We start from the raw sequence: 20,792 nt of genomic DNA on the forward strand, positions 1-20,792 counted from the left end.
AATAGAACATTTTTACTGCCGGTTTGAATTAAAATATGTGAATGCCAAAGAAAACAGGGAAAGTCAATGTTTGTCTGATCTGCCCATTCACTGTCTGACACTCATCCTTGCAGGGTGGCGAGTGCAGTGGTGTCTGTGTCCAGCAGCCATTGTACTACAGGCAGGGAACGACCTGGACAGGTCGCCCTGTCCGTTACTGCGCTCCTTCTGTTTCGTTTTCTGCAAAAAAACAGAAAATAAATAAATAAATAAATCGATAAATGTCTCAGCCAAACCTTTAGTGTTAGGTGATATCAATTTTTTTATTTTTTTACAGGTGCGTCTTAAGGAATGTTATTGAAAAGTTAATTTATTTTAGTAATTACAACAAAGCATTAAAGATTAGGTTATTACAATGGACCAATTTAACTAAATAAACATAAATCTAGGCTCAGTGGAAAATTTTGTATACTTAAAGGTTCTGATTTTCAAAAGGTACTTTTGCATAATTTAATAGATATGACTGTTAAGTCTCTAAATTAACATTATAATCAAACACAAAAAAATTTTTTGTTTATTTTGTTTTTTTTTTTTGTTGTTTTTGTTTTGTTTTTTCCCAAAAGCAGCAGATGTCTTTGGATTGAAATATCTCCAGGTTGCAGATAATTGCTGACGTTTTTTTTAAACCCGATATTTCAGAGATTTGAAGGTTGCAGCAGTTTGTGAGTGAATGTCATCCTGTCTGTAAAATGTGACTGAGGGGCGTTACAAATGTTTGGACATGAATTAAGGGGTCGTTGACCTGTTTGGAGCCTGGCCAACCTTTTGCGTCTGGTTGATGAAAAAAGCTACAACATAGCAAACAATGAATCCCAAATGCACTAAACATGGCGAGGCCAGGAGGGATGTTGTTCCATACCATCGGAACAACAATGTGCCAACACACCATTTCTTTTCATCAAGGTCAGAAAGTTCATTTGTTCATAAAAGTGTCATGAAACTAACAGGCTATATGGTCATCTTCTGTCTTAATGACAAACAATGTCCCCAACAAAACGTTGAGTCGTCACATCAGGTCTGGACACTTTAATGTAAATAGCAATACTATTAATACTAACTGATCAATACTTTAGCTTCCAGCAAATTACTAAACTTTGATTATTTATATTGTACTCAGTTAATAAAAAAGAACTGTCGTTTGATCAACATTATTATCTTCTGACTGAACTCAAACCAAAAATATTCAATGATAATGAGAGCACCAGAAAAATAAAAATATATATATATATATATATTTATCAGAATTGGTTTGTTATAGAAGACTTCCAGGTATCACACACACACACACACACACACACACACACACACACACACACACACACACACACACACACACACACACACACACACACACAGACCTCTATCTGCTACATCACATCTACTTTTAGTGTAAACCATGTTAAAAAAAGAAAAAAGAAAACTTTTCCTTTAGCATCTCTGCTACTTCTGGTGCCCAGAAAATGTTTTATGTTGCAACAATGTTTAAGATCTCAGATCTAAGATGTCTCATGTGACTTTTCTCAGAAGCAGCTGGATTCTGCTGAGTTTCTCTTCAGATCAAATTTTAAATTCTATTCCGTTTGTGTCATTTTTCTTATTTTTATTGATTTAATTGTTTGTTTGTTTTTTTCCATGGGGTAAATTTCTATTCCAGGTCATTTGACCTGAAGATGGCTGAGGAAACAGCAGCTCTCTCGTCTCCTGTCATCCCGGGCTGCAGCAGCTGCTGCTGGTGCTGCTGCAGCATCTCTCTTGACGGGGACGTAAACATTAGAGGGTGGAGGGACGGGGTGGAGGGGGGGGGGAGTGACGTCAGCAGCAGCAGCTCCAGTCAGTAAAAACACTTCATCTCCTCCTCCATCCATCCGCGCTGCTCCCCTGAGGTAGGACAGGACAGGAGTTTCCTCTGCAGGCTCACAGTTTCATTCCGACCCAACACTGTCTCTTCCTTTTCGCTTAAACTTTTTCCATCATCCCCCTGTTGAGGCAGAGTTAGAGTCCTGCCGCCTGCTCCGCCGGGGTCTGAGGCACCATGGGGGGTCTGGACGCGCTCCGTCAGTTCACGCTCATCAAATGGCTGCGAGAGGAGCGACAGTCCAGGAAACTGATTCTCTTCATTGTATTCGTCGCTTTGCTCCTGGACAACATGCTGCTGACGGTGGTCGGTAGGTGCAACACCGCGAGGAAACTTTTGCACGTTTCTCGTGTTTTATTTTTATGTTATTTATTTATTTATTTCCCCAAATTATCATCCCTGATCTTCTCGTATTTTCATCCTGAAACAAGTAATGGCAAAAATGCATGCTATATATATATATATATATATATAATATATATATATATATATATATATATATATATATATATATATATATATATATATATATATATATATATATATAGCATGCATTTTTTGCATGCTATATATATATAGCATGCAATATATGCTATATATTGCATATATTGCATGCTATATATATTTTTATATATATATATATATATATATATATATATATATATATATATATATATATATATATATATATATATATATATATAGGGAGACAAGCTTTTTGAGCTTTTGAATGATTGATCTGTGTTTTTTATTTTTTATTTTGTTGTGTTTGTTTCGGGCTCCATTTTGACTCGATCTCTGTTCAACACAGACAGAATCCTGCATCATTTCGAGGCCTGATCATTTACATTAAAACCACAGCTGCACCTTCTTCTTCTACTACTGTTTTTTTTTTTTACCAAGACTTTTACAGGAGAAGTTTGCTTCTGGACAGAAAACTTCAGAAAAGCTACTATGATCTGGCAAAATCACAGCAAACCTGCTGATACATGATTCACACTGTTTCTCCAGGCTGATTGGGCTTTTATTGGGTTTTTTGGTTATTTATTTTTGCCTTACTGGACCATGGCAAATTTCAATGTTCTGCACATTTAAAAAAACAAAACATTGATATCTTTTAAAAAATCCATCATCGTCTCTAACCCAGTCGTACTGCAGCCGCTGCTTTGAGCCATGCCTTGTGATTAAGCAATTTCTGCATCGCTTCTGAGTGAGGGGGAAAAGCATTAAAAGAGGATTTACTATGAAAGGACAGTATTCAAATGTTAATGTCTTAAATATAAAAACCTAAAATATATGTTAAGAATTTTTTTTTCCTCGCTTCTTTGATATTTTTTGTAAGTTTGTCAATCATTCTATGGAGTTGCTGTTTTAAAGCTTAGACTCTTCAAATTGCTCATAAATACTTGTTGCACTCATGTCAGGTTTTTGTAGTATATTAGTATAATGTTGTTTCCAGCAACTATCAGGGAGACAAAGACACAGACATGAAATCTTAAAGGCAAAAACTAACAAAAAAGGTTATTATTGCTCAAAGAGAAACGCTCTGGGATGCATTAAAATAACACCTGTGGAAACTTTGGCAGCGTTATTTGGATTCTAGTGTACACTAGTCCTGTTTCCCTGCTTGGCTGATGCGTTGCCTCTCTGTCCCTGTAGTTCCCATCATTCCCAGCTACCTGTACAACCTGGATGAGTCTGCAGATGTGGAGATAAGGAACAGCAGCCTGTCGCCACAGGCTCCCTCCGGCTCTTTCCACGCTATCGTGTCTCTGTACGACAACAGCGTCAGGCTATCGGGCTCCAACTCCACCGCCAGCGCGGCTGACCCGCCCCGCCCCACCCCGGCCCACGCGTCGCTTCCGCGCAACTCCTCCGACTGCCCTCGGTCCCCCAGCAGGCTGCTCAATGAAAATGTCAAAGTTGGGATGTTGTTTGCGTCCAAGGCCACCGTGCAGCTGCTCACCAACCCCTTCATAGGGCCGCTGACCAACAGGTACGGCTCCTGTTCCTACGCTGAGCGAAATGTCGACATGAGCCTGAGTGGATTATGCTTCATACCGCATTTATGTACTTTGCCTACATGTTTTGATACCTCAAATAAAATAAATAAAAAAATCAGTTATCTTCTTCAGCCAATTTAGTAATGAAGCAATCACTGACTGATATTGATAACAATGATTCAAATTTGACCCTTTGTTTGTTGGATTCCAAACTGGGTCAAATCCTGACTCTGTATCCATCTGCTAATTTTGAAACGTCAAAACAGATTTAATCTGAAAAACTAGTTTTGTTTCATAAAGTGAAGACTGACGGTCTTCCCGAGCTGTTTTCATTGACGGTGAAGATCAGATTGTTATGAAATGACAGAACGCTCTCCATAAATCAGAAAGTTTTGCCCATGGAGGTTTGAAACGTGGCGATGTGGTTTGGAAGTCTGTCCTTTTGTCCGAAGAGACCGAACCTGAGCTCTTTGGGTGCAAACAGTGTTACTTTTGTTCGGAGACGGAAGAGAGAAGTCTTCAACCGTAACAACATAGTTCAAGGTCTTAACGGTGGTGGAAGCGTCATGATGGGGGCTTTTTCTGCTTCAGCCGCTTGGAAACTCGTTGCTCTTGCTGGGATCATGAAACTAGACGAAGCTATTGTCTATCGTCAGCTTGTCGAGGCCGTGGGATCTAGACGAGGTGCGATGATTTGTCATGGAGTATGAAGAGACAGCGAGGCTTGATGTCAGATGCACGACAGAGAGGCCGCACGATTGGCCGTTCCATGTCAGGAGGCGTAAACAGTGTTGACGTCGCCATTTTTCTGTTTTCTTGCTACAATTCAGAGCGTCAGTGAATCAGATTGGTCAAACTGGTGGAGGTTTTCTCTTCATGTTTTGGAAGCAATAAGATTAGGTGCAGCGTTAAATATGCCATGCTGAAGATTTTTTGAATGACAATAAAGTGTTAAGAACAGTAAAGATATGAAACGAACAAGCTGACTCAATAACAATCGGGTTATCAGTAATAGAAATTTGGATTTTAAATTCTTAGCTATTAATTTAGTTAGAGTTGAAAAAAACCCGACCTGCAGATGGATAAACTTTCTTGGCCTGTTGGGTGCAGTCAGGACTTTCTTCTGATGTTTTGGGCTCCTGATGTGATTTTGCCACAAACTTTGGAGAAAAAGTGGGAGAGAAGAATATGTGACATGAACCAGACTGGATGGAGCTGCAGCTCTGAGACACAAACTTCTTACACATCACAGGCTTCCTGTCAGAACCGGCAGAAACTGTGAATTCAATTTCTATTGTGTTTTTAAAACGGAAGGCATTATTGCAAGTATTGCAAGCAAATTTAAAAACACAACAGCAACAGACTCCCCTTAGGGGGTTTTGATGAAATGGTAAATGACAGTTGGATGTTTTTTGGGAGTTTTTTTTTGCGGATAAAGATTCATGTCGACAGATCTAAAGCCAGTGGATCAAGCAGAGCAGAATTCCTGATCACAGAGGTTTGGATGTGTGTGCATGTTTACATTTGCCTGATTTTGCCCAGATGGCTGCAGCGTGAGAGAGCTGCTCAGGCTTGGAACCGACAGGAGTTTGACAGACAGAACAAGAAGAAGCAAACGTCAGTATCAGCTCGTCAGACGTGACGGCCGGAGCAGCCGCTGACACAGAGGCAAAAACAACGTGGTTGGTTTTTATGGGCTTGGTTTTGTACGACAGCTGAACGGTTCTGAGATGAAAGCCAGCGTTTCAGCTGCTGCAGACGTTTGTCACCTTTAGATGTACGATCTGGATCCATACAGTGATGCATCCGAGCTGCTTGGACTGTATGACTGAAACTGACATTTTTGACCAAAACATGCACTCAATTAAACAGGCTGGTTGTTGTGATAGTGCAATAATAGTGACTGCTGTGGCCCAAGCAGAGGATAGACCACAGGTTTAAGATGAAAGGAATATGTTGCTCTGTGTTTTTAGTCTGGGTTTAAAATATGGGGTTTGTCGCTCCAACACGAAGCATTTCACTCAGTTGTCGTTCCTATCGAGGTATATGAGATCCCAGGACAAAATATGTGCAGCCACTGGGATCAATCGGTGCAAAAAGTTCTGAAATCGTCCCATCATGAGGCTTCAGTCATCGTTTGTTTTCCGGAGCCTGTCGTGGCATCGCTGACCTCTTTAAACCTCGGTTTATTGTTCCGGCTACGCAACGTAAGCTGAACGAGTGCAAATGTAAATTGTAAGTAAACTAAAGATGCGCTCCATCGTCTTTGTCGATCACTTTCATTTCTAAAGTACTAAATCAGTTCCGCTGCGCTGTTTGTCATCTGTTCCTCGTCTTTGGTTGTTAATTGATATTTAATTTCTCTTCCGGGGCAATAAATCACATATCTGCATATGAGTTAAGTTAAAATGAAGAAATGACTGCAAATACAGCGATTAGACCGTTCCGCTCTATCCACTGAAAAAGATCAGGACGACTATTTGTGTAATTTATTCAAGTTGATCCAGCAAGACTGTTCAATGTTAAAAGTTATTTGTTTCTTTACATGAAAAGCAAAATTCAAGTACAGTTACATTCATTTTGTCATGAGGTTCAAGCGGAATGAATCGATGCAGAAATGACTCAACTTTATAATCTAGTGATCTGTGTTGTTTATTTATTTATTAGCAAAATTGCAAGAACGTGCTCTCAATAAATTGACATTAATAAATGATTCTGTGGCTTTAACACAGCCACCCTGTCCCTGATGACCAGACGTGTTTTTAGAAGGAAAACAAAGGACCGACGTCTCCAACATTTATCCCAAAAGCAACACTTAGTTTTTGCTTCATATGCAGTAATTGAGGCATTGCAGCTTGTCTGATTTGCCTTTCACTCCTGACAGAGGAGTGAAAGGCAAATCAAGACAATTCAAGTGTGGCTGATATTTACCGCGCAGACACCGCGGCTCTGAAACCAAGCTCGGATAAACACGGCCGGTTTGGCCTTTCAGTCCAACCAGCAGGCCGTGGGGAACCGACATGCAGACACAAGGACACAGTCGGGGGACAGACTGTGGAAATTCAGGTTTCTTATTTGTTAGAGGGCAGCAAAATGAGAAGAATCATAAAATGAAATAAAGTGAAAAACGTTCATGGTCAGCTTCCATCACGTTGTTTCTAAATGTCTCTTGTGGGATATTTTTAAAAGTACTTTATGGGTTTGTTTTCAAAGGGTTTCTGTTCCTGCTAAATCCTCTCCATCGTTGCTTCATCCTCACATTTTCAGATGAAACAGATGCTTTTTTTATCTGCTCAGTTTCTACTCAATTCTCCATAAAATGCTTATTTATTTCTACGACCCTAAGCATGATGTATGTATTGCTAACATGCCTTTTCCCTTCTGTGTCCCTTTCAGAATTGGATACCAACTTCCTATATTTGCTGGCTTCTGTATTATGTTTCTGTCCACCATCAGTAAGTTGGATCAAATCAGTGCTGATGATCAATAAGTCGCCCTGCCTGCTCTGCGTCTGATGGTTTATTCTTTGTCATCCTGCTGCTTTTCCTGCTGTGAAGTGTTCGCCTTTTCATCCAGCTACACGTTGCTGTTTCTGGCCAGATCGCTTCAAGGTGTCGGCTCCTCCTGCTCATCAGTGGCTGGTAAACGCCTTTTGATTTCATAAACTGAAGACAACCTGTTGCTCTGTTGGTCTATTTGAAAGCTGGTGAGGTTCTGACTTTGGACCAAACGCTCAAATTCCTTTTCATTTTGGGCCGTGTTCAAAATCTGAACTCTCTTAAAGGGCCAGAACACGTTGATAAAACCACTCAACTGTTAAAGTGTCAATGAAGAGTTGTTTGTTTCAGCATTCAATCAAAATTGAATATTGAACATTTTCTCACACTGACTGGTCTTTGGACTTTCTGATTGTTTTTAGGTCTGTGTCACGATAACTAGATAATTGTCCCAGAGCTTATTGCGATAAACGATAACATTGTTGTTTTCAAGTAATATAATATAACAATGGCATCAAAATGCAAGAACGCTTTCTCAAAGATCAATAAACTTTAAATTCTAACGAACGTTTAAACACCAGAACTGGAAGATATTTAGGATATTCCACAAAAAACAAATACAGAAAACAACAAATACAATAAATTATGAATTATGAATAAAATTATTTTTCAGAAAAAGTTCTAGTTGAGATCAGACGCCATATTGGGGCTGGGGTGGGGTGGGGGGGGGGGATAGCAGTGCATTAAAAATCATAAATATTGTGTTGCTAATTTAGAAGTATCTGCAAGAAATGTTTAAAATTTTAACAATATTTGCAATAATGTTTGATGTTAAACATAACTTTTCATCACTCGCCGTATCAGTTAAATGCCATCGTTTGACATCAAGTGACGCTGAGGCAGCAGTGACTTCAACCCAATGTTTTTGCAGCAAAATCAGCAAAATATTGTGCATTTTTACTGTAATGGCATTGACATTTTGCTCCTTTGGCCCAAGGCAGATGCCGTTCTGAAACAGGTCAGGAGCTCAAAGTGCATAAATGGCTTAAGCACATAGTGCAGAAACAAGAACCTGACCTGAAACGAACTCGTTCATCCACAGATGGAAACTCATCACTATTCTGATCAAGGATTTAGACTCTTCAAAATGTAAAAAAATAAGTTATGACGAAAAAAAAATTTGAATGTGAAAATTGTATGCATGTAAAATACATGCATACAAAAGCGATTGTCGTCAAGTTAACCAATCAAAACACAACTAATATCTATAGATATATATTTCATCTCAACATGTTCTTATTGTGTCGTCTCAGTCTCATTGTGACTCGGTTGTGGAAAGACGTTGACGTCGAGCTGAGGCTGCGGAGTGCTGCTGTGTGTTTTCAGGTATGGGGATGCTGGCCAGTGTGTACACAGACGATGAGGAGAGGGGTCACGCCATCGGGATTGCCCTGGGAGGTCTGGCTCTGGGAGTGTTAGGTATGCACACACTCACACTGCAGGCTGGCTTCACATACTTCGGCTGCACAGTAGGAGCCGTGTGTACGGCCCGACCTGCAGACACCTTAAGCACCTCCCTGTTGAGTCCTTCCTTCACCCATATCTAAAGGGAAGACATGTTATTATGATTATTATTTTTGAATATACAAAGCATGCTAGTTATTTGTAGTTATTCGTTGTTGCTCTGGTTTTATTAGATTTCTTTCGTCCAGTTATTGTTTATTGTTAGATTTATTTCCTGTCACCGTAAGCCACCCGCTCCCTACCGATTCATGGTTTGTGGATTTTCCTCTGTTTCCTGTTATTTTTTGTCCTTCTGCTTTTTCCGTCAAACGTTCTAAAACTACTTGACGAGTAAAGCCCGCCGCGTTTGAGTCCGTCGCGAACACGTCATGACAATCAAACCATTTTAACTTCATTCGCCCCTAATGTGATGCATATCCTGTTCACTTATGTGAGATCCAAACAATAAAACAGCGTGCCACAGTGAAACACAGCGGTAGCAGCATCATGATCTGGGATTGAGTTTCCTCAGATGGAAGCAGGAAGCAACGAGTGAAAAGAAATCATGAATGTTTCTGAACATCCGTCGATTTTTTTTATTGGAAAACTGAAAATGAAGAAGGATTTTATTGGACTGCAATTAGTGGTTAACTTGCTCCCAGGTGAATCCTGAGTTTGCTTCTTTCTTTTTTTTTCTGGAATAACTTGATGGTACATCCTCCTGCTTGTGACCCACTGCAGGATGCTGAAGGAGTTCTACGCCTCGGCCAAATTGGGACATTTTTGGGGAAAAGCGTAGGAAGCCTCCAGGTCTAATTCCTACAGCACTGCATGTACAGTTTTATGAGACTTACATTATTTGTCTTTAAAACTTTATCCAGAGTTTACATCAGAGTTCTCTGTTGCATTGACCAAATGTAACAGAGTGTTTTATCCATACGCAGTGGAAACAAGGACTTGTCATTCTGAACTACTGGCATGTTCATATTTCATTCTGAGAGATGGACGAAGGATTTTTGAGAAAGAAACTTTCTTTTGCATTTAATCCATGGTGCTCTGTTGTTTGGACCAGGTGTTTTGAGAAGTGCACACACTCGTTTTGCAGACGTCAGAAATGGTTTGAGAAAAGCAGCAAAGCGACTGGGAGAAACTGTGATGGGCGAGTCTGTCGCTGCCTGTGTCAATGCAGGTCCGGTCACTGAATTGCACAAGGTGTTGCTCACCAGCCCTTGACCTCTTTTCTCAGCAGATATCACTATTGACCATACCTGGAGCCCGTCACTTAAAGACAAATTGCAAATAGAAAAGGAAGATGTAAAATAGAGTCAACTTTTCTTTACATCCACACATTCATTGTGTCTTGATGTGCCTTTCATTGTGATCGAGTTGCTGACTGCAGTGACTCAGTCATTGTTGTCTCCTGCAGTTGGGCCCCCGTTCGGCAGTGTGATGTATGACTTTGTTGGGAAAACGGCTCCTTTCCTCATTCTGGCGTTCCTGGCTCTCTTCGATGGGGGTAAGAACAGGCAGACTCCTCAATATCGCTCAGGGTTACTTCACCACTTTGAATCATTTCCGATCAACTGGATTCCAGTAGCTTCTTGTTTTATTTGCTTCATATTTAACATTTCTTTTCAGCTCTGCAGCTCTTTGTTCTTCAGCCTACCAAGGTGGAACCTGAGGTCAGTGTGTTTCTCATGCATTCAGTCGTACTGTATCGGTTATCTGTCCGCTGATGTTTTTTACATAATTTCCAAGTTAGTTTTTATTTAGGTTTTTATACACAAATTTAAGCAAAAATAATAATGGCTGAATAAATGTTCTAAACCTGGCGTTCGTTTTGTACGACATTTTGGAGTATTTTCCAAGGAGCACATTTGTGAGGTCAGACACTAATGTTGGATGAGAGGACCAGGCCTCTCAGAGTCAGTTCTAATTCACCCCATAGGTGTTCAGTCAGGTTCCAATCCATGTTTGGTACAGGCCAGTCAGGTGTTCATGCTAAACATTTTGGTTTTCTGCACCAGTGAACAGTCACTGTGGAACTGAAGGGAGCGTGATGGCAAGTTAGAAATTGTGCAAGCCTTACACAGGCATTGGCACTTACGTCAAGCTCTGAATGCATATTTAATTAAGTCTCATGTCTTTGTGTCAAAAAATGCAACCAAATGGCTCCCTGACAGAGAGCATTTACCCTCATTGAGCCGAAACTGAAAGATAATCCATTTTGTGAGACTACAATTTTTTACAAATATGTTTTTCTTTATTTACGTTTGATTTTTTTCTGCCTCCCTCTGTTTTTGCATGTGAAAGAAAAACAATATATCAGTCGCGTTTTGATTAATACATTTAATATCCCTCTGTTTGGGAGTCTGTCAGTCACCACAGTCATAATCTAAGTTCATATCAGAAATGGTCTGTTTGACTCTTCATCAGTAGCACTTCTGTAAAGACTCAGTTTTTTTTTTAAAGCGCTTTACAAAAACAGACAAAACATGCAGTTTGTGAATAGTCGTTATCGTCAGCGTCATGAATCAGAAACGTTTTGCGGTGCAATGCTTCTAGAAGTTGCTTTGCTCAGAGGTATTGGCATGTAACGGCGTATGTCATGATCTACATGCTGTTCTTCTGTCACACAGAGTCAGAAGGGAACGCCGCTGTTCACGCTGATGAAGGACCCGTACATTCTGATCGCTGCTGGTAAGGAAGCAGTAGCAGCACTGCAGGTTTGAGGGAGGTTCGTTCATGTGGCGTTTTAAAAAGAGCAGGAAGACAGATGGACTCGGATGTTCTTTCAGGTCATGTGGGCGTGCTACCGAGCTAACAGGACAAAAGCTCTGCTTGGCTCAGATCACGACTTGTAGTGCCAGCTGCGAAGCGGCAAAGTTTTGTGTCATTCGGACTATTTGTACCACATGCGGGCAAACCTTGAACAGCTCTGGGCAGGTCCTGGGTGGGCGACAGGGAAAAAGCCACTGAATCTGACCTTTCAGAGAGTTCCACACCCCACTATCTGGAGACAATACTTCACATGTTTTTGTCTTTCATCATGTAGCTTTTTGAAGGTTGTTTGCATCCCTTCTTACGGACATCGCCTTGGTATTCCAGAAAGAACTGATGGTCAAGACTACCTTTGTATCTTACTCTAAATATGTCCAGAAAGGGTCATATTCACAGAGGGCGTTGACAATTATTGCAATGATCGAGTCAGTTACAAAAATTGAGACTATTTGATATGAACTACTTGATGACTTTTTGTTTTACTTCTCCCTACTGCCTTTAAGTTGGCAACAAAAAAATAAATAATTTCAGTGGTTCAGTGGTTTAGTTCGAATTGTGAGCTGAAAGACACGTTGACAGAAAATGGTTCTGTTTATTATCTGCAATAAAAGACATAATTAGTCCAAAGTGAAATTTGTTTATTTGTAGACTGGAGAAAATATGTCATATAATAACATAAATACTCAATGAACATGATGTTGCCTTGCTAAATTATTTCAATGTAAAATTTTGTTGATGTTGGATGTTTCCTTTCTCATAAAAGATTATAGTAGCATTGTTAGCATTTATGTAAGCAAAACTGTTTGTGATGCTAATCAAATTCTTAGCTATTGTTTCACCAAACATCTGCCATAAGGAAATCAAACAGGCAACAGAGGCAACCTGTTGGTTGTTGGTTGGAGGAAAAGCACATTAGAACCAAAGAACAAAAATGAACCATAATTGAGACCATATGTAGTTATCTTTCATCTTCATCTCCAGGTGCCATTTGTTTCGGAAACATGGCGATTGCCATGATGGAACCAACGCTGCCGATCTGGATGATGGAGACCATGTGCACCAGGAAGTGGCAACTAGGTATTCAAGCAGAAAACACACACCGCAACCTCCACCAACACAGAGTCACACGAGTGTTTGTTTTGGGGGATAGAATCCCCCAAAACAAACAGCATATGACCAGAACATCTGCTGGTTCAGGTTCACTGTAAGCGAGACTCCTTTCTGTGAACATTGTTGTTCTTCTTCCAACTTTTAGAAAGTCTATCTTTGTGCATTGTCATCTTTTCTATTGCTAGACACCAGGTATGGGACTCTGTGCCGCTTCCTCAGAGTTGCCTTTGGACACTTAGGCAGCTGCTTCTCTGAGTGTCCTTGTCAAGCTGTTGGGTTGAGGTTCTGGTTTGTGGCTCTTTCCCCTTTTCAGATGATGACCTCTGGGAGGTGTTCACAGCTTTGATTGCTGTTTAAGCATCTCTGCAAACTTCCTCCGGGTCTGCCGGGTTTCCTGGTCTCCACGATGCTGATTGTCCTCTAACACCTAAGAAACTAGCAAAACTAGCTTTATTGGGGGAAATTAAAATATATATTATTGGGTTTGTTTTGGAAGGGAATCGGGTGCTCTGGATCCTATTTAACATTTTTACCTTCATCATGAGGAGCTACTTTGCATTGGTCTATCATCAAGGCACTGACGATTGATGTTTTAAAGTGACAAAGTGTAGAAAAGTGTATTTAGAAGGTACACCTGTGTGTGAGTGTGTGTGTCTGTTTAAATTGTCAGTTAGCACATGTTGTTGACATTGCCTCGCCACAGACTTTTCTATTATATTTTTTTTTCCTGCCCGCTTGTATATGAAGTCTAGGTCAGATAAAGAGGATGAAAGGGGAACAGGATATTAGGATGTCACATGCTGGCAGGTGGAAAGGAGACTTCATTCCACACAATGCGAGACGTGCAGCAGCTCTGTGCGCGACACTGATAAACATCTCCTTATCTTTGCATTTCTGCCCACACCTCTGTTCCCTTTGTGTCTCTGTCTGCGGCCCAGGCATCGCTTTCCTACCAGCCTCCATCTCCTACCTTATTGGAACCAACATCTTTGGCTCGTTGGCGCACAAGATGGGAAGGTAGGGAGGGAAATTGTCCTTATCTGCTTTCCTCCACCCTGCCTCTGTGGATGTGGTATCTGTTTCCGCTCCTATAAATGAGTTTCAGGGGTTTTAATGTTTGCGTAGTTGTGCTGTTATTGAAGCCTTGATGGCAAAAAAAATAAATAAAGGCATTCGTAATTCCATTATAAAAATGGTGACTTTTCTTTAAAAATGCAACGGCGAACAAGTTTTTTACCCAGCCTTTATTTCTTCATGAACCCTGCCCATTATATGTTTAATAAAATTTACAGTATCAATTTGTAATTTGCAAAGAGATAAAAACATAAAAGACAACAGGAAATTTTTATCTGGAGCTTTTAAATAAATGAATGACAAGAGGAGAAAATGTCAGATCAATATGTGCATTTCTTCAGCAATGTTAGAACAAACTTTAAGCTCTTCATCAGTTAGTTTTATTAGCATGCAACTACAAATCAGTATCAGAGCACATTGTCCTGGACAGTCAACCCACAAAGACAGTACGGATAAGGACAAGCGGGACACCGTCCCTTGAGGACCGGACTTTAACACCTGTGCTTTAGAGAAAAAGTTAAAATTATCATACAGACTAATTCCATATCAACCATAACTATTCCAACTGAAAACTGCTTAAAAGTACATTGAATATGACTGATGCAGCCATGCTGAGCTGTTTAGTCAGACTTGATTGTTTGAATTTTATAAGCTGCTAACAAACAGCACTTTTCACAGGAAACTGAACTCCCAGCCCCTCATGCATGACTTTCTGACCAGAACATTTCCTCTTCTGGATTTATTGTTTCTGCAGAATTCAACTTCCTGCGTACAAACAGCCACTATTGTTCCAAACACTAGTAAATATCTCGGCTGTAATTACTCAAAGGATTATTGGGTGGAAACAATTAGATTAGCGACGGACTCTGTCCCGACTGCTCGTGGAAATAAGAGATGCCTTGAATTTATTTTTAAATGAACTTCCTTAGTTCATGAAAAAAAGTTGTATTTGTACAAAACTCTGCTTTTCCTGGAGCGTTAGAAACCGTCATGCCTTGAACGTGGACCAATAATCATGTTAGCCAGATCTGCCTTTTGTTGTGATTCACCCAACATCTGCAAAATGAAATGATGCGACAAAGCTTTAAATGATCACTTTTAAGCTGGACTTTAAACCACATATGAAGTACACAAACCTCTGAACTGCAGGAAATGTTATAATAATGCATTTGATGTTGTGCCAACCTGACATTCATGTGGATGCCGATGTATTCAATCACACTGAAAATGAGAGAGCTGTGACATCACCTGTTTGTTTTCCAGATGGCTTTGCGCTCTCATCGGGATGGTGGTGGTCGGCTTCAGTGTCATTTGCGTGAGTATATGAGGGAAGTTGGAGGAAACAGAGTAAACTCACACCTCTACTAAAGTATGTTTTATTAGAAATACTTGGTTAAAATGCCAATTTAAACATGAACTGGATCAGAAGCTGAACGTCTTATTGGGATTGAGCAGAGTGGGTTTGTTGCTCCAGTTTGCATGCTTCTGTTTTCCTTGAGCATGCCAGGATTGTACGCCAGCTTCCTCCGCAGCACAGTGTGCATGTTTGTTCCTGGGACAGTCTCGGCTGCCCTGTAGATATTGGTGTTTTCCTGGTTGTGTGTCAGAAGAGCAGGTGGCCGGTCCAGAGTGTTGTCCACCTTTTCGCCTGATGACCGCTTAAAATAGACACCAGCCTACCACATCCCACAATGTTTAAAGGAGAAAGCGTAATTAATGGAATGGACGAATTTGCGATTTAATCACAAATTTATGATAAATTGTAGAGGCACTGAAATTAATAACTGATTTGTCTGCTTTAGGTTCCTTTTGCCAGAGACATCTATGGTCTCATTCTTCCAAACTTTGGTGTTGGTTTTGCTATTGGTGAGTTGTCACATCTTCTCGCTTTGTTGCTCTAAAGTGAAAGTTACACATGATTTCTAAATGTATCTTCCAGGCATGGTGGATTCCTCCATGATGCCTATAATGGGCTACTTGGTGGACCTGAGGCACGTGTCCGTGTATGGAAGTGTGTATGCCATTGCTGACGTAGCTTTCTGCATGGGATTTGCTTTGGGTGAGTAGAAAACCAAAAATAAAAGCTTTGAATCGTACAAATGATTGAGATCTACTTTCCTTCACAATCAGCCTCTCTGTTCAAAACATGACAATTCGTGTTGCCATGGTCCGACTCCAGTCCGCTGCCTGCCTACTATTAATCTACAACTCGTGTTTCTTTGTCTCAGCACTAAAAAAGTCAAACAAACAAATCTGTGCAGCGCTTCCTTGTTACAGGTCCGTCCATCGGAGGGTCCATAGCTGAGAGCATTGGCTTCCCTTGGCTGATGACCATCATCGGCGTCGTGGACATTTTCTTCGCTCCTCTCTGTCTCTTCCTCAAGAATCCGCCTGGGCAAGAAGAGAAAATTGTAAGTTTGGACCTAAATTCAACGTCGCTTAAAGGCACCATTCCATCAATGAGATGTTACCCAAAAATCAAAACTCTGGGATGGTGCACCCTGGACAGAAAATGAAAGCAGCCAAAGTATTACAAAAAAAAAAAAAAGATGGATTTTTTTTCTCTACTGTTCACCTCGGTTTAATGCATTGTGCGCTTTTGGGATGAGAACACGATTTGGCTTGTTGAACGGGTCGTGGACTGATTTAAGAAACCCCACAAACAAAAACAAGCAAAGGCTCAAGAGAAAAATAAGAACAAAACAATCACCCGTTTAGCTCAGCCCCAAGCGAAACACAACACCGAGCCACTGTGTTCCCCATCAATTGGATTTTAGAGAATCTGCTGAGAAGGGAACGTTTCCAGGTTGTTAAAAGCTGACCTCGTGACCTGGACACAGGATCAAAAATTTTTTTTTAAAAAGTGAAGCTGTGTTGTTGTGTTTATTACGCTGAAGAAACATGTTGGTATTAAACTGATGTGAGCTCTTCAGGAAAACTGAGTCTGAAACAAAAACGTGGTGTAGAGAACATCCCGGCCTGCCTGGAGGGCCTGGAGGGCCTGGAGGAGCCTGGAGGGGCCTGGAGGGCCTGGAGGGCCTGGAGGGGCCTGGAGGAGCCTGGAGGGCCTGGAGGGCCTGGAGGGCCTGGAGGAGCCTGGAGGAGCCTGGAGGGCCTGGAGGAGCCTGGAGGAGCCTGGAGGGCCTGGAGGAGCCTGGAGGGCCTGGAGGGGCAGAGTGCAGAGTCAGCCGCTAAAAACATCTGGATCTCACTGCCCGCTTTTTATCTGGACCAACAGAATTAGGCTCAATTTTATTTTGTGTGGGTTTGTGAAAGACAATGCCATTTTGCTTTGTTTTTTTTAGTTGCATGTTTTGTTTGTGATCGTTTTGAGCCTCACTGGAGAACCTGGCTCAGGCTTTCCAAGCCCGACTGGAGGCGTTCAGCAGAGCTGATGCAGCAGTTCTTTCAATCTTAATATAAAGTGAAAAGTCAACAGCAGGAGAGGGAGAACGTGTCGTTGCTGTTGCGTTATCAAAGGCATCACAACTAAACACAACAGAAGCTCCTTCCAGAGGGCAGATGGAGCTTCTGTGGAGCGAAAATGAAACTAAATCGGAGAGTCGTAGAAAAAAAAAAGATAGTCTGTTTGTCTTCCAGACGCCTTAGCTTATTTTATTTGTTATGTATTTTAGTTGACTCACAGTTTAAGAAACTTTTAGCGCACACAAAAGCATGAAAGGTATTCCAATTCGTCACAGAGCAGCTCTGAGACCAAATAACCAAACACACAGCGGAGGACGAGTCATTTAAAACGCATGTTTGTTTGTTTATCTGGAGAAAACAGTCAGTCAGATCAGATGAAACATTGAGAGAACGTAGCAGAGCTGGACTGAAGATTAGTAAAGTCAGCGTCTACAGGAACACATCCATCCATCCGTCCGTCCGTTCATCCATCCATCCATCCATCCTGGTTTCTATCTATCTCAATCGATGTAGGCGGTTCACCCTGGACAGGTCAACAGTCCATCTTGGTGTCTGATCTCCTATATGTCATATTTTGGTCCTGTTTGCCTCTGGTGTTTGATTGTGTCTGACTTTGATCCCATCTTTGCGAGCTGGCCTGATACAGTCCAGCAGTGCTTTGTTGATCTAATCCGTCCACCTGCTTGAGTGCCTTAGCCACCTGTGTGTGCTTCCTGGTAGAGTAGCCGTCATCACAAGCGCACTAAAGCACAATGCTCATGTGTTTTGTTCCATTCTGCATTCATCAGCTGACTCACTGACTCCTCTGTTGTTTATCTCACATCCATCTATTGATCACCTCTGCTATTTCCTATTTCCTGTCTTCAGGATTTTCACATCTTTTCTGAGTCTTCTGATATGTTTTAACGGTGGAGATGACGGTGTGAGGGGTCGTCCCGGTGTTAAACCCCCCCAAAAATTCACCAAGTAAAAGTCTAGAGATATGCATTAAAATTTCTTTTCACATGTACAAACATGGCAGCCATGTTGATCTTCTGCTGACGTCCAGTAATGTCCCGGCAGGTTTTCTTTTCTTTTTTCTTCAGATAAAAGACCCATTGTCCAAACATCCGAGCTTCACAGCAGATCAATTTACGGATCTTTTAATAAGAAAACCAATTCCTTCTGTCTTTGCAGGCGATCTTGATGGACACAAATTGTTCAATGAAGACGAGGTCCTACACCACACAGGGGACGTCCTACCAGGGCGACGACATGGACCCAGAGTATGACGATTACGATTAACAAGACGACAGGCGGACAGCTGAACCCCCTCAGATTCTATATTTTGTTGTACAAAAAAAATGAGAAAATAGAAAAGCAAAGAAACCCGGGGAGTCAAATGAAGCAACACAGCCAAGTGAATTCCATGTCAATGTTCCCGCAGTTGGTCGTCACTGTTCAGTGTTCTCTTCACAGTCGTATCGCAGGAAGCCAAAGTTGTTCTTAATTTGTGCATTTTGTGACAAGTGGTTTCAGCCAGCAGCCTTATTCAGTGACAGGGTGTGTCAAAAAGCACTTTGCAGACAGGAAGGGCAGCGAGGACAGTCTCTCTGACGGTTTAGTTCAAATCCAGAACATGTTCATATTTCACGTTTTTTGCCCTTCGAGTTTATGTGTGTCGACATTTACCGTCTTGAAACTGTCAGCGGAACGTGATGTCCGGGTTGTTATAACTGCTAAGTGTGTGATGTGTGAACAAGGATAAGAGAAACTTGTTACATTTATTTCAAATCGACGCAAATGACTGTCATTGGTGAACTGCACGGGGAAACAACAGTGCCAAAAGTAATTCACTATGTAAACCCAGAATGTTGGTTTTCATTTGGCCACATGTGTTCAGCTTTGATTCCACAGAATATGACCAACCCATGAGGAAAAAAAGATGCAAAATTAATTTGAAAAAGAAAAAAAAAAAAAAAAAAGAAGCAACAAGTGCAAACATAAAAAAATGTAATAAAAATCTGTAACATTTTCAGTCCAGGACCTGCATGGTTCTGATGTAGGGTTCTTTTGGTTTCTGCTATTGTATGTTGAATTTTGGCAACACATGTTAACAGTTAACAAAAGTAGCTGCTGTCCTGTTATTATTATTTTTTAAAGAAACATATCAAATAGGAGTGTAAAAATATATCCAGCTTGTGAGACTGTGCACTGTACTGGGTTAAGACAAGGAGAAAAGATTTTAACAATATTTTTGGGGAAACTCTTAAGCCCAAGTTTTGTTTTGTTTTTTGGTTTCACAAATAAAGGTTTTACAAATTCAACTCATTGGAAGAATTCACGATTGTTATAGAGAAATGCGACACAACAGGGGTCCCCAAAGTGGGCCCTGGAGGGCCGGCGTCCTGCATGTTTTAGTTCTCTCCCTGAGTCAATCGGCCTATTTAAAGGCTGACCAGTTGTCAGTGTGCTGTTTGGTGACATGGTGTACCACAGTGAACATGGACTACAGGAAGCAGAAGCACTTGACGCTCCTTTGGATGCAGCTGCACAGATTGTTCAGGTGTTTTAGGGGTTTCAGCAGCCAACCTTCCCCAGACAGCAGGAGGAAAATCAAATGACAGATCGAAGAGAAGGATTCCATTTTAAATGTTCTCTACCCAGAAACATACCGTTTGTAAAATCTTTATTTGGCTTCACGCGTCGTGGACTGGGATTGGTTCATTTCGTTTTTATTTGTGGGGACGTATGATCCTTCGTTATTCTTAAAAAGCTGCTCTCTCTCTCTCTCTCTCTCTGTGGAAACGGTGACTCTGAAATCAAATCCAGTGACAGTTTTGGATTTTCAGCACCATTAGCTTCTCTCGCCTTTAAACGCTTTGAGTCTTTTACAAATGGCCGTCTTGCTTTACATGTGATTTCATATTCCAGCCGTGGGGGCTCAGGATGACTGGAGCAACATGCGAGCCTTTTCAGCATGCTCCAGGAAATACTCATGTTGATTGTCTGAAGTGCATGCTGGGAGACAGCACAATGAGTTGCCATGACAGGGAGATGTGGGAGACAGCACACTGTAATCAGTCTGTCCATCTTAAACCTGGGCCTCAATTACTTTGCAGATGCTCACACAATACCTCTGTTTCCTCATCAACAAAAACCAGAACATTTTTCTTACTGAATAAAATTGGGAGGGGGGAATATATATATTTTTGTTTTGCAAAAAGGTGCAGTAATAACATTAAAATATTTCAAAATCCTTAAAGGAATCCATCCTAGGCTAGAATATGATATGATGTCTCTTCCCTTACAAGCAGTAAAAGCATCTCAGTATAACAGTTGCATAAATGGAGAAATAGGACTTTAATTTGTTGATATATATTGTTAAGAGGGTTCCTCTCAGTGTATGATAAGCCTAGCGAGCTACCAGGCTTTATTTGTGCTCCCACCAGGCTTAGCATTGTTAATTTATCTGAGTTTTTTTTTTATTAATGCCTTTTTAAAGACTTTCTAGTTGGTGTTTAG

At 41.0% G+C, this 20,792-nt stretch overlaps 1 protein-coding gene across 1 annotated transcript; it reads left to right on the plus strand.

Annotated features, from left to right (window-relative positions):
• Positions 1-1,877: 1,877 nt before the first annotated feature.
• Positions 1,878-19,594, plus strand: slc18a2 (solute carrier family 18 member 2). The gene is made up of 16 exons (XM_055030298.1): positions 1,878-1,922; positions 2,026-2,204; positions 3,554-3,890; positions 7,294-7,352; positions 7,455-7,538; positions 8,781-8,873; positions 10,324-10,413; positions 10,536-10,579; positions 11,537-11,597; positions 12,660-12,755; positions 13,727-13,805; positions 15,126-15,177; positions 15,665-15,728; positions 15,802-15,921; positions 16,140-16,273; positions 18,465-19,594. Exons 2-16 carry the CDS (start codon positions 2,072-2,074, stop codon positions 18,570-18,572), a joined length of 1,554 nt encoding a protein of 517 aa, XP_054886273.1. The 5' UTR covers positions 1,878-1,922; positions 2,026-2,071; the 3' UTR covers positions 18,573-19,594.
• The last annotated feature ends 1,198 nt before the right edge of the window (positions 19,595-20,792 follow it).

Source organism: Poeciliopsis prolifica, unplaced genomic scaffold (assembly GCF_027474105.1).
Source record: "Poeciliopsis prolifica strain line A6 unplaced genomic scaffold, Auburn_PproV2 SCAFFOLD005, whole genome shotgun sequence".
Lineage (NCBI taxonomy): Eukaryota > Metazoa > Chordata > Actinopteri > Cyprinodontiformes > Poeciliidae > Poeciliopsis > Poeciliopsis prolifica.